Genomic DNA, 14,839 nt, shown 5'->3' with positions numbered 1-14,839 from the left:
GTACCAGGTCAAGCAGCACTTTGCCTCTCATTGGCCCATAGACTTCTTGAGTCAGGTAGAGGTCATCCACACACGAGAGAAAGCTTTGCGACCGCTCGGATTTTGCTGAGTGATCTTCCCAGGAGATGTCCGGGTAATTGAAGTCACGAATTGAAGGTTCTTCCAACCACAAGAATTCCCTATAGGCTCCTTACTATGTCTTTTCTATTCACATGTTGCCATTAACGCCAACTAGTAAATACTGGATCTGAGTACTTGCTTCAGTCTGGATTTGGGTCATTTGCTTCAGTTTTTGCTCTTGTAAAACAACACCTTTCTTAGCACCTCTTCATTTCTCCAAAGACAGTGGAGATTCCTGCCCCTCTACCCTCCAACTCCTCCCCGCCCCCCAGCTTCATACAATATTGCAGGAAAATGTGTATCTGTATTATTACATCAAACACTATGACTTATGAAGTTTAAGATGCATCTAAAATGGATATATGTATTCTGCATTGTAGACATGGATGTGTTTCATCAAGTATTAATTTATGCCTTAGTAATTATACTTATTTTAATATGTATGAAAAAGTATACACACTATTTTGAGTGCTGCAGGTTTTAAAACATTGTTTAGTAGTGCTCTATGGTCCAAGTAGAGGGAGAGCAAATTTGAATTCTGTCACTCCCTTCTCACTACCATGCAGAGATGCCTTATTGGACTCCAGGAAAATGGTCTAATTAATCAAGATGTTTAAAGCTTGTAATTTGGTAAGTTAGTGCTTTGAATCTGGGCATTAGAGCAGACTTTCATCCCACGGTCACTACTCTTGTGTCAAGGAAGCACAGAAAATAACAAACAGCAGGAAGTACAAGCTCTTTCCACCCTTTATAATTTTGAAGAGAGTGATATCTGGAGAGGGGGAGAACTGAGATGGAGCCTGTCCTGAAGGGAAGGGGAAATGAAATCAGGGTGGAGCATTACAGATAATGTTTAATGCATGGTCTTTTCACTCTCCAGATATTTCCTTGTCATGTTTCACAGGGTAAAAAGAGACTGAGAACAAAACTAAATAATTTCACTGAAAGTCTTAACTTCTTGTCGAGTCGCAGATTGCATTTTAGAGTGTTCTGATATGTTTATTAATATTGTTCAAGGAAAATGCAATAGTGTGCAGCTTTCAGTCTGCCTAGACATCTTTTCAGTTCCCCTTGTTAAACGCTTTTTCAAAGGAATAGGTACATGATTTACCTAAGAAGAATAGTTTTTTATAGTAGAATTATGAAATAAATTGAAACCTTTTGCTATTCTTGTGTATGTTGTCTATGTCCAGGGCCTGCCTGTATGATGCTACAGGTTATCATTGTAAAAATAACTAGGGCAACTACTGATATGGAGTGCAAGTGCCATAGAAGAGGTGAATGACCAGATTGTTTCACTCTTGGGCTAGGGACAGACATTACACATAAACCAGTTGAAGTGATCAGAAACTGGTTTAAACCTATAACAGAACAAATGTTCAGTGCACATAAACCAGTTTGAAAATGGCTGAAACCGGTTTGAGATAAGTCTAGTTGAATGTAATATCAGACTCGATTGATTTGGGTCAAACTGGTTTATGCAATGTCTGTCCCAGAGCCTTTGCTGGTTTAAGTTAAATCAGAATCCTCCAGCATCCCAGTTGCTTTGCAATTCAGGGTGGAGCTCTGCAGTCTGCTCCAACCCAGCAGGCCTGGCCCTTTCCGTCTGCTCCCTGGTTGCAGCTCTGGCTGAGACTGCAGGTACAGGACATCTGCCTGGCTTCCTCCTGCTCTCCCCTTCCCCCTCACCACTCCCTGCTCAAGCAGGGATCCCCATTCCCCTATGCCTTACACAGACATCTCAGCATTAGCTAGAAGACCACATGCTGGTCTTCTAGCATGCTGTGGGAGACAAGGCAGACAGGACAGTGCCACTTAGGGCTTTTTGGAGCTAATCAACAGGTAGCTGGTAATGTCCCTCTGTTACTTCTTTGGAACAAGTTGTTTAAGAAGAGTTTGAACTAATGGGAGATCCTTTTGTTTTACTGATAGGGAGATAAATGCTCCCTGCTGTGTAACTAAATCTGTGCTGGCTCCCTCATTGACCAGTGGGGGTGAGGCAGGAATCAGAGCCTCCTGCAGCCTGGACATCCTGCCCCCCCCCCCCCCGCCCCATCCCAGGTCAGCTCTGTGAAAGGGAAGGGAAGGGAAGGCTGCTCTAGTGCCCCCTGGCTTCTAGTCTGACCCACTCCAGGCATGCACCTGCATTTCCTCAGTCCAGAAGGGATGTCTGTATAGTTACAAATGAATTCAGCCTAGCCAGGTTGAACTAGACTAGACTAACTTGCAAAGATTGAATCAATTCAAGCTCAGACTTTTTTAATGTCTCTCCCTAGCCCAGCTCTGTAATACAGTTAGATTTTTTTACTGGAGTTCTGCCTTCTGCTTTCCAGTGACTTTGGGGGCATTTTTTTGTATGTTATGCTCAGTCTTATGTAGAGGAGCACTAGAAGGGGATGCCTTAGCTTTTGCTAGCGGTGGGCATTTTTAATAGAGAAAAAAAAGCATAGATGTTCAGCTTGTGTAGTAAATTGGCACCCCCTTCATTTCCCTCTGCTTTCTACCAAACAGAGGGTGAGTGGACTCTGGTAAGTCTCCTGTAGTCTATGGTTCCTTTCTGTCTCATGCAAGTCTGGAAGGATTCAGATCCCATTTTTATGTCATAATGACAGATGCATTAGCTGTGCAAAACCACTTCCATAAGACATGTAAATACTTAAAAATTTCCCCTTTGCTTATAGACATTGTACTTCAGCGTTCCCTGTTAACAGCAGAGTCTGGGATTCCCTGCTTCTCAAAAATCTCCTCGTTTTCATTTCCTAGAGCATCTTTGTTAATTGCTTTGCTAGGAGCAGATTTAGGTCATCACTTGAAAATGAAGTTGTTATAAAATGGCCATGTTGACAGATGGCACAAGTGGCATAACTGATCAAATCTACTCCAGTGTTGCTTATAACAGCAAAAGGGAATTATCTCTAGGCCACCAAGTAAAAGTTCTGTAAAAGCTTTATGCAGAGCAGGCAGGTGCTATGCTGATAGTTCCCATAGTTCTAACACAGAGATGCAGTAGTGATTGCATCCTCTAAAGCTGGTATTTCCTTGACACGTGCCTCAAGTATTTTGTTGGGAGGTTTACTTGGCGCCAAAACGATAAAATTTCTGATACATTTGTTTTCTGATAATTTAATCTTTGTTGTTACATCAGCAGAAAGTGCAAAATAATCAGCGTTTTGCTTTTTAAATTCTTTTTAGGGCACAGTGATCTCAGGAACATTCATTTCATGTGTTTACAATCAGAGCTTTCTCAAGTCTTTATACATGATTTGGCCATGTTGTCAATTATAAAAATGTGTCATGTTGCTTACTGACATTTTTCATCACTTTCCCAAAACGAAATTTCAAAACTGTAAATGTATAACTCTGGGGGAAGCTTTCGTTCATTCAGTCTACTGTATGTTACATTTGATGCCATCTAGAAACAAAATAAAAAATTATACTCCTTGCTCGAGCTAAACAGTGCTGGAGTTAAGTAAATGTGGGTGTTCAGTTTTGCAGTAATTATCTGTATATTATTACTGGGGGATTGGGTATAGGTTACAAATGTGAAGCCTGATTGTTCAGAAGTGCCGAGCACCTGCATCAGTCAGTGAAATCAAAAGGCAGCATAGGCATTCATCACCTCTAAAAAATCAGCCAGACTTTCTGAGCACTGGGTAAACATTATTAATGAAACTGTTCAAACATCTTTGAAAATTAGGGACAGAACAAGCCCCATGAGAATTGCATTCTGTTAGTAAATTGAATTCCTCCAGTTTCTTTCTGTGCAGAGAAGTCCCTTATCCTCCTAGCCATGCAGTGAGACAAAAGAGTGATTTGGAATACTCGTGGTAGAATTAAAGGAAATTTGACCTTCATGTGGAAGGTGTCTGGTAAACAGACTTCTACTGGTCACTTATGACTCATATTATTATCCTAGGAGATTGCCCATCAAGAATGATGGTGGCAAGGGTGGGGACAGAACCCTGTGTCCATTCCCCCTTGTTTGGGCATGTTCTCCTCTTCCCCCTTTCTTCCCCCACCACTTGGGGTTCTGCCCCACTCCCCACCTCCCCTGCTGCATCGGGCCTGGGCCCACTCCTTCCCCCCCCCCACCGCGTCAGGCCCAGGCCTGCTCCTCCTTTCTCCCTTCCACTGCCCCTCCCTCCTAGCTGGCCATGCCCACCCGCTCCGTCCGCGCCATCAGGGTGGTAGTCCACCCCTGCCTCCTGTCTGGAACACTCTTGGAGGACTCTGATTACATTGTTTCAGACAACCAATCAGAGTGTGAATAAAGTGTTATGGACAGACAGACTAAGACTTCTATAATATTAGAACGGTCACTTTATCACAGCATCTGATGATAATAAGCCCTCTGCCTAAAAAAGCTTATGATATACATCTCTACTTTAGTTAGTCTATAACATGCAAATCTACCCTTTCCACCTCACTTATGGGTGCCAGGGAGAATCTTCCTCTGTGGGTACTTTATTGCTCTTTTTTCCCCCTACTGTCATCTGAAACTTTAGTCATTGACCAAAGTTAAAGGTTAAGTTTGGCTGTTAATTAAAAAACTTTTGAGTGCTTAGATGAAGGGTCTCACTTATGTGCTAAGGAAGGGTCAAACCAATTGCTGGACTAGGGTGCAGGAAGGAATATTTTCTCTATCAGATTGGTAAGTGCCAGAACTGGCTTTTTGCAATTCCTTTGTAGCATATATTAACTGTGGCAGAGGCAAGCTTCCAAGCCCCATCTCCAAATAGGCCCACCTCCTGTCTATGGGCAAACTGCCCACCTTCCTCCTTGCTGTGCCTTTTTGCAATTTAATTCAGGTGTTAATTAGGTGGGAGATTGCCCTTCTAGCACCCACTGTTAAAGGGTGATACATACATGCTCTGACCTCCCCTTTTATGTGTCCCATGCCTCACAGGTAATACACTCAGTCTGGTAATACTCAGGCTTGAGGCTGGGCTAAATTCAGTACAAACTTAGGTCTCTGTCTTACCGCCCTGTTCTGGGCCACACTCATACCACCCCTCTCTCACTGGGGCCTCTTCCACTCTGCCTGCTCTCACCAGGCCTCTTCCACTCTGCCCTTGCTCCTTTGAGTGATCCTGTAGGGCTTTCCAGCTTAACTCCCCTCAGCCAGTCCTGGCACAGCCTTTTGGGACTCTCCCATGACCCTCATCTGAGCAGTGGCTGGGTGATTATCAGACTCTTGGCTGACTTCACTCCTAGCCCCTCACCGGGCATCACACTATTCTTGCCCCCTCCTTGGGGCTCACTCTCTATCCTCTCATTGGGGCTTGGGGTCCTTCACCCTTGTAGATGCAGGTGCCTTCCCATGGCATGCCTGGCTCACCTCACCAGGGCCCTCCATCCCTTGAGGACTCAGGTGCTTCTCAAGCATACCTGCCCCCCCCCATTTGCTTACATCCTGCCCACCAGGTGGTAGGGGCTAGGGTTATTAAGGCACCCTGACCCACCTTTCACTGGGGAGGTTCATGTCCCTGGTATTTAGATGGCACTGCCCCACCACAGGCAGTTCCACCAGGCCTCCCTACCCCATCAGGGTGCCATTTTAGTTCATGCCCAGGACCAGGGGCCTCTAGCCATCCTCATAGATTCCCTTACTTCCAAGATATTCCTGGAGCAGTAGCTCAGCTAGGTGATGCTTGTCCCTTTCTGGCTATCAGAAAACTGCTGTCCCAGCCTTGAGAGCTGAGCATTAAAATGGCCACCCTAATCAGGCACCTGCTGGCTGCCAGCTCCAGCCCTTAAAGTGATGGAACACCTAACAAAATTAACCTAACAAAATATCTGCTTTTGCAGTTGCATAACAGTGGATGTTCCCTTGTCACCCCTGCTGTTTATTAGCAGCATGTGAAAAGGGGTTATTCATCAGCAGTTTATGGTTTCTTCATCATGGTTTATTTCTCCATGGAGACTGGTCTATGAAGATAGGGGTGGGGTCAGAGTAGACAAGCTTGTGGATACTTTGGACAAATAGCTGGATATGAATGTAGAGGACATCAGGGCTATGCAAAGCTTCAGTAGCTGCTGTGATTCAGAAGAGATTTGGCCTGATTCAGAGACTAAATCTCTGAATCTGAATTGAATCAGGAGACCAAACATCTGAATCAATTAGGAAAAGATTCGGGCACTTTGGAGATTTGGCCATAGACTAAGGCAGCTGACACAACTGCCTCCAGCTGGTAAATCTGTTGGGGTTGAGCGAGGAAGGAGGGAAGGGGCTGGGACAAGCTGCGCAACTGGGGCATGGGGGTGCAGGATACGGGCATGGCAGTGCTGGGACCGGGGGCTCTGTCCTGCTACCACTTGACCAGCTGGGCCAGCGGGGGTTGGGGCAGAATGCAGCTGCGCCTTGCTCCAGGCAGAAGGGGGAAAGCAGCAGCAGAGCATAGCCCCGCTCCCAGTGCCGCCATGCCTGCATCCTGCGCCCCCTGCACCAGCTGGCAATTGGCAGCAGGGGAAAGCTCCTGCTCCCAGTGCTAATGTAGGTGCGGTAGCACTGGAAGCAGGGGCTATACCCTGCTGCCGCCCAGAGCAAGCCACGTCTACATCATGCCCCCCCGCACCATGCCGGCTGTGCAAGCGGCAGCAGGGCATAGCACCCACAGCTCCACCCACCAGGGTAAAGGCAGACACAGAGGGAGGAGCCACAGGAGAAGCCCCCCAACCTCCTGGCACTTAAAAAAAACCCAAAAAAACAAGCCGCACTCACCAGCTGCAGCAGTGGGGATGAGGGCCTCTGACGGCTCTTGGCAGAGCTCCCCCTCCCCCCTTAGTGCAGCACGGGGCACTGCTTGGCACTCATGTGGCACCTGCCCCAGGTGGGGGTGTAGCGTGGCTCAGCCTGGGAGCTGGGGTGGCTCCAGCCTGGTACCACTTAGCCCCAGTGACCCAAGCACCCAGACAGCATGCAGCACCCTGCCGAGCCATGCTGCATCCATACAATTCAACAGCTGCTGCTCAGGTGCCAAGTCGGGGAAGCGATCCCCGCTACCCCCCACTCTCCATGCTGCATGGGGGGCTCTGCCATGAGCACCCAGAGGCCCTGATTGTCAGTGATGCAGCCAGTTAGGTGGGGTGCTTTTTTTTGTTTGTTTTCTTACAACTCTGCACTCACCAGATCTGGGCACTCATGACAGAGCCCCCTTGTGCAGTGCGGGGCAGCAAGGATTGTCCACCCTGCTTGGCACCTGTGCAGCAGTTGTTGTATCACACAGGTGCAGCACAGCTCAGCAGGGTGCTGCATACTCTCTGGGAACTGAGGCAGCTCCATATGTCAACAGGAGCCCAGCACTGCTCAGCCCCAGTGGCCTCAGTTCTGAGGCAGCGCACGGTGTCCTGCTGGGCCACACTACACCTGCACCAGCACCAGCACCAGCACCAGCACCAGCACCAGCATTCCCCGCTGCTCCCAACTCCCTCGTGCTGTGCGGGGGGCGGGGAGCTCTCCCATTAGAGGCCCCAGTCACCTCTCCTGTCACCAGTGAGTGTGGGTCTTTTTTTTTTTTTTTTTAAAGTGGAAGGACTAGGCTGAGGCAGGGCAGGGCAGCCATGAGTCTTCTCCTGCGCCCTTCCCCCACCCAGAGAGAGGCAGGCACAGCTGGAGGAGCCACAGGTAAACCTACAGCCTCCTGGCTGTGCTTGCCTATCCTTGGCTGATCCAAATCACTGAATCTCTCCAAATCAGTGCCAAATCTTTCAAAGGTGATTCGGCCAAATGGATTCTGGGCAGTGATCCAGATCTCCAAATCAAATCACTGTCCTCTGAATCAGCTGAATCTGAATTGAATATGTCCTGAATTCTGAATCGAATATGGCCTCTATGCACAGGCCTAGAGGACATGACTTGATGTCAAGAGTCTCATATCCAGTGTTCCTTAAAGTTGGGGAAGAAGAAACCAAAGTCTCCCCACTTGGTGTTCATTCACTGTTTCTCAGAGGAAGAGAGAAAAGAAATACCTCACAGCAGGCTCCATCAGAGTTGTGTGTGGAGAAGTTTATGAGCATCAAAATACCCAGCTATCAAAAAATTTAAGAATCACAACATTTATTTTAAAAACGAAGTGTTGCAGAGGCTCCCCAAACTGTGACTGGCAAGGTAGTCAATTAACCCTAACGGTGTTGATTTTAGACAGAAGCTTTGCACCTTTTAATGATTAAGAATCAAATAATACCATCTAAATAGAGCTAAATGAGTAGTTCAGATTACCTATGTTGTTACATAGTCTAAAAAAAGAGAACAAATCATATCACTAACCTCTTATTCTTAGACTGCCTTCAGCACATGTTGCAGATGCCAAATAGATCAGAGTTTCACCTCTTGTAGTCTTTGCCTTGAATTATAGCACTTCTAATTTTGTCCTTTTTTACTGACATTTCTGTGTTCTGTTGCACTCAACCTGTGCTCATTCATACCATGGCACATCATCATGAAGTGCAGCAAAGTGCAATGTAGATCTATTATGAGTCAACTGGGAGCAATTTTTTTCTAAGCAGTATGTGGAGATTTAGCCATTTGCTTGCTATTTAAATAATACTTTGCATTTCTGTATCACCTTCTGTCTAGGACTCTCCAAGTGCTTTACAGATATTAAATGAACACTCCTGTGAGGTACGGCAGTCCAAGGGAATCATTAAATTAAAATATTACAAGCTGCTTTGAAAATGTCCTCATCATATTTTGCAAATTAGAAAGAATTTTTTTAAGCAGGTTTTTAACCTCCGTTAATTTGGTAAGAAATGTGTGTAACCTAACTTTTTTGCAGCTAGTAAAGAGACTGGAGCAGCTATGCTGTATTTGCATATTGCACATTGAGGCTGTCAGAGAGGTTAAATCCAGGTACATTGTCAGTGTGTCTCATCTTACCAAGCCTGATGAAAGGAGAGCAGTAATGACGGATCCCTGTCCTTTGTGCCAGGTTGTTTGTTTAGCGGGTTTGTTTGTTTGTTTGTTTTTTGGGGGGGGGGGGTATTTTTTTTTAACAAACTAAGAAGGAAGCTGGACAGAACGAATTACAATAATTTAAGTCTATATACTTGAGATCAAATTTAAGCCCATGCTATACGATGCAGCAAAGAATCAAAAGGGATGGACACACTGATATTCATGAAATGTGTAATCAAAAAACACCCTTAAATGAAACGCGTGAAAAGATTTAATCCCATTTTAATCAACAAGTCTTTTTGAATAAAGTTAAACCTGTGCAAATATTTTACTTTTAAAGTAAATGACTTCATTAATGATTCTTTCTTCCGCTTCCCTCTCTGCCCTCCCCCCTTTCTGTTTCCGTGTGGACGACGTCTATTTTTTTCCTCATTTTAAGATGTTCCAGCGGATTTGATCGTCACCGGCAAGACTGGGTAGACAGTGGCTGCCCTGAAGAGGTATGTAGCTTCTTTGCAACCTGCGCCTTATCACTAGAAGCTGCTGATATAATTATGATTCCTTTGATTACAATCTCCAGTTTATTAAGAAGGGTTTCTCAAGGCTAAATTTATGCTATAATCATCCATATATATCAATTAAAATTGTGAGTAGGTTTATATTAAAAAAGCTCACTGAGCAATTGCATTATTTGTTTGAAGATAAAAATGGGCATCACGTGAATTTCTTATTGCCAGGGAAGTACACTAATTCCAAAAATGAATGCAGTGAAAAGACATTACTCTGATTAATCTGGGGCTAAGAATCTGATCAGGGATGGCCACAGTCCTTGTAAGAGAAGTCAGCTCTGCCTTTCCTCTTCCGCATTTCAGCCACATGAAAAGAGACTCATGGGAGTATATTTGAAAGAATAGCGGCATCAAGAAACACAAGCCCTGGAGTCCGTGATGCTACGATTCTTCATGAATTGGCCAGTCATTCATTAAATAGAAATATTAATCCTTGTCAATTGAACCCAGGTCTTCCCCTTCTTCAGGGAAGGGGGGGAGTCCTCCTTACTGGGCTGGAATCAGGCTCCCTCTGCATTTTCTCTTTCAAGTGCCAAGAATTGTACACATTTGACAGCTCTGTGGGCCAGCCTCACTTGCCCCTGCTCAGATTAGTCTCCATCCTGAGGCACTCTCCTAGGAAGCAGAAGGTGTACGTTTGAACTTTGTGAATTCTCTAAATACTAAGCTATTGGCTAAAAGGTGGGCACCACCATGGCATTTCCCTGAAGCTCAAGAATGACTTTGAGCTTAAGGTGTTGCCCTTATGTTGCCAATGTATATCAGACATTAGACATCTTTTGAGAATATATACAAATTAGCGAATTCAGCAAAGTTTATCAAAATTATCATCCAGCACCACTCTGGATCATAATGGAGCCATGACTTACGCATCTGGGTGCTTGATCTGGATTTTTTTAGTAGGCACAGAAGCCTAAGTTAAGTCAAAATGGATGATATGCCTGAATAATTTTGGAACCACTGGCCTTGGTCGGTATGTATTGTTTTTTGTGACCTAAATTCTACCCTAAGCCCATTTAGGCAACTACAAAAAAACTATTTGGATCTGGCATTGGCTATTGTTTTTTTTAAAAGCTATTAGATGGCCAGTTCTTCTTTGGAAAGGAACAGCCTTCAAAAAATTTAAAAAGAAGGCAGGAGGCTTGTATTATGTGGGACCACTCCCTTCTGCAGAAGAGGCAGCCACAAAGTGAGCCCAAAACAGTTCATTTTGAAATCAGATCTATTAATATATTAAGTTGTTGTTGCCCCTTTCCCAGTGGCCTTATTTGAGGGGGGCGTTTTTCATATGTGAATTTAATGCTTGTGAGCTGCAACTACTTTTCCTTTTTGGTTGTAAGGACCTAATTTTGTCTCTAGCTACAACAACAATGTACAGTGGCAGCAAGCTGTTCCTCATGGCAAGATAGAGCCCCAAATGTCTGTTTAGAAAAGTACATTTGACTTTCTTCTCAGTAGCACATACCAGATGCATTGACATTGGTTCAAAGTGGTGGAAATGTTTTTAAAACGGAGTTTTCTGTATAGTTCTAACTGTAGCATAATTCCTATGGGCTATTAGCTTGATATATAGACCTGAAATTTTCAAGCTGCCTACCTGGCCAGAGGGTTGTCCTACAGCTTTAAAACTGTAGTGTTCTACAGCTTATTATCTTTTCAAGAAGATAAAAAGGCAGCTTCCTCTTGGTGCTCAGCAAAGGATTAATGATTAAACATAAATATATAACGTAATCTTAAACATACATAAAAGGATGAAGCATGAAGTTTGTTCTTGTAAAACTACCTTCCTGCATTGCTGAATTCATTGTCAAATTCTGCCTATAATTGCCTGAGTTAAAATTGGCTCTCAAGTCACAAATGGAACCAGGCCCACTAGGACTGGACTATAGTATTCAGAAGTCTCAGACCTGTGCAGGGAATAGCAAAACACCTCCACACTGCGTGGAGAAGTCAAAGACTTCATTTGCTTTTCTGAATTCAGGGATTGTTTAGCTACTTCATTTCCAGACAGGATGCAACTAATCCCCCTTGCATGCCTATCCAGTCCCGCTAGTTAGGGACCTCTCCCTCTTTGCAGAGATTTGGGGTAGCTATATGGAACCTTTGCTGTCTTGGAAGCAAGGACTCTCTTTGTTAATATCTTAATCCCCTTCCTTTAGATACTTATGTCCTTCCCTTCCCTTGGGTAGCCGTAGATGATGTACTCTTTTTGTCACCATGTGTTCAAATCAGCATGTGTCAAGGATACAACTGTGATGTAGGCAGTTGGGGTTTGACCTCTGGAGCTAACTGGGATGTATGCAGTTGGGGCTTGACCTCTGGAGGGTCCCAATCCAGGGGATCAGGAACAGACATGGTCAGAGAAGCAAGGATCCCAATGAGAGACAGGGGAGCAGGTGGCCAATATCTGAAAAGGACCAGGACATAGGCTATCACCTTGGGTAGAACCACAAGCTTTGTGAGGGGCTGCTGTCAGGGACAGGGAGGCAGGGATCCAATCCAGAGTTGCCAGCCAGGGAGTCCAGAGCAGACAGCTTTAGCTGCATGGAAACAAGATGCGAGTGATTACCAAGCTAAGCCAAGAGCTAGCTGTCAAGGGCCTGGCCTGTAGCCTGTAGCACAAGAGGTCAGCAGGCAGAAACAAGGAGCAAGGGCCAGAAAACCAACAAGCAGGACCCAGAGACCAGGAAACCAGAACAAACAGGTAGGACACAGGACTAAGTAACTAGGAATCAAAGGTAGGAAATAACAACAAGGCATTAGAAGCCCAAGGACAGACCTTTGGAGTACCCTGCTGGGCTCTGAAAGCTTATGCAGAAAGCCAGGCCATGCAGGAAACTGGGCGTAGTGAAGGCCCACTGGCAGCAAGGCCCACTTAGTAACCAGGTGTAAGTGACCATGCTTTAGCCTGCTTGCTGCCCTAAGAGCATGTACCATTATTAAAAATGCCTAAGAGCATGTAACATTATCAAAAACATTACTTAGGTTTGAATTTAAGTGGTTTATTCTGTTTTCTGATTGTCTCTTCATACTGATTCTTTCCATTTAAATGTCTACTCTTAAATTAAGGGAGCTGGGATTTGAAGGGAAAGGGTGGAGAAAATAGTTTTTGAGCAGTTGGCTTTGCGGGGTTTATCTTATATTTTCCTATGTGTTTTCTAATTTGTTTTCTATAATAAAAGGGGAAGAGGGGCCAGTGGCATAATTGTGCATGGTAAAAAATGCCTCAAGCCATGAGATGTAGACTTCCACATCCAATATACACATGTACATACAGCATCATCTTTTTTGGTTGTTTCACAAACAAAATGTAATGAATTTAAAACAGGCACACTTTATCTTGTGTATAAAATTGTGGTCTATTGACCGATATGAGTTTGTCTTCGACATAATTCATGGTACCCCAAAAACAAACTATGGATGCGTGTATTTCATATTAAAATTGCAATAATGCAGCACCTTCCTACTGATGAACTGAGAAGTTTAAACACAGGTGTCAGTAAGAATGTACATTTGGATTCCAGAGCCTTTGCAGACTGGTTATTAAGAACTTAAGCATTGTGAAATATGTGTTCAGTGAAATATATTGTTCTACCAAACCCTCTGAAAAATACTTCACTAAAAAAATTCTCCTCAAATTCCTTGATTTAAGTTTTCCATTTGCTTCCTACAGTGACAGTTTCTCCATGCTCTGCCTCTAAGCTATGACAAATAGTTTCTCCTGAAGACTCATTTTCTTCTTTCTTGGTGTTTCTCAATAGTCAAAAGATAAGATTTGTGAAAAGAACATAGGCACAACTGAGATACCACCTCACACTACCACTGCCATGCAACAAACTACTACGAAGTTCAGAGTTTTAACCACCACCAGAGGATCCACAGCATCCCATCTACCAACAAGCCTGCCCACAGAAGGTAGCTTATCATATAGTGCTTTTTTCTTATCATGGAGAATTGTATTATTTGCATCTTTAAGGAGAAAACACAACTTCTTTACAACACATAAGTTCTAATTTCTGGGTTGGTGTTTTTGTTTTTGCGCAGCGCGGGAAGACTTTGAAAGAAAGTGACATCTTAGCTTGTCTCCAAAAATCAAGCTTTAATAGCAATAAGAACCAATGCCCCAACTTTTTTTGAAAGACCAGGAACAAACTCTTCACCAAAGAGTTCTCCAGAGAACTCTGCCCTTCATGTTCTTGCTGCCACTTCATAAACCAGATGGGCTTTTTCCGAGTGAAGAAATTCTGCCTCCAATGTCCTCATTTGGATTGCAGACAGAAGTATGTTTCAGATGCCTTTTAAATGTTTCAGAGGGCCAGCTGTACAGATGTTCATGCCCTTGAAATGTTCCAAAACCAGCTGAAGCCCTCCAGAGCTGTACCCATTCGATTTGTTTTGAAGTACTTCACTGCTCCATGTGCATGTAGATTGTAGAAGACATGACACAAAGCCCCAGGGAACCTCTGGGTCCTCCAACACCCCAAAGTGCTCCCTTCTTCCCTTCCCTTCACTCCCAATGCACATACATACTTGTCTGGAGCTGGTTAAACTCCTTCCCTCGTCCCCCATGATACCACCAGAATGAAAAAAGAGGCACATGTTCTTCCTCTCTGCCCCACATTCCCCTGGCCACTGCTGTGCCCTTCATTCCCAGTCCAAGGAGCAGTTCTGTAACTTTCTAGCACTAAACCAGAGCCAGAGCTTGGATTCCAGCTCTCCAGTCCTCAGTCCCCAAGTCCTTTTCTTTTCCAGCTCTGAGTGCAGAGGTGGGAGGAGGGGAGGCATTTAGGTTGAGTATTTTGGTTCTGACAGGTGAGGTGCTCTCAGAAAAAATCTTTTCAGAAGTTACTTCTGCCCACACCCTTGGGAGTCCCTCACAGCTGCAAAAAGGTAGGCAGGCATGCTATATCATAGAATCATAGAATCAATGAGTCGGAAGGAAACTAGACAGATCATCGAATCCGACCCCCTGCCACGGATAGGAAGGAGCGCTGGGCGTGGGAGGGGTCATAAGACCCCAGCCAGGTACCTAACCAGTCTCCTCATGAATATTTCTAACCTAAACCTATCCTCCCTCAGCTTGTGACCATTGTTCCTGGTGACTCCAAGGGGGGCTCTGGTGAACAGACTTTCCCCAGGTCCCTGCTGCTGGCCCCTGATAAGGTTGTAGGCAGCCACAAGATCCCCCTCAGTCTCCTCTTGCGGAGACTGAAGAGATTCAGGTCCCTCAGCCTCTCCTCATAGGGATGGCCACAGA

At 44.8% G+C, this 14,839-nt stretch overlaps 1 protein-coding gene across 1 annotated transcript in view; it reads left to right on the top strand.

Moving 5' to 3' along the window:
• Positions 1–14,839, top strand: part of PLXDC2 (plexin domain containing 2) — a 318,579-nt gene that overhangs the window by 248,049 nt on the left and 55,691 nt on the right. The window contains exons 10-11 of the mRNA XM_019532329.1: positions 9,453–9,513; positions 13,344–13,497. Coding sequence (XP_019387874.1) covers positions 9,453–9,513; positions 13,344–13,497 — 215 coding nt within the window. The remainder of the gene's footprint in view (positions 1–9,452; positions 9,514–13,343; positions 13,498–14,839) is intronic.

The sequence above is a fragment of the Crocodylus porosus genome, unplaced genomic scaffold (assembly GCF_001723895.1).
Source record: "Crocodylus porosus isolate Cpor-Errol unplaced genomic scaffold, CroPor_comp1, whole genome shotgun sequence".
Classification (NCBI taxonomy): domain Eukaryota; kingdom Metazoa; phylum Chordata; order Crocodylia; family Crocodylidae; genus Crocodylus; species Crocodylus porosus.
The sequence above is the reverse complement of the archived record's forward strand: the minus strand, read 5'-3'. Positions and strand labels throughout refer to the sequence as shown.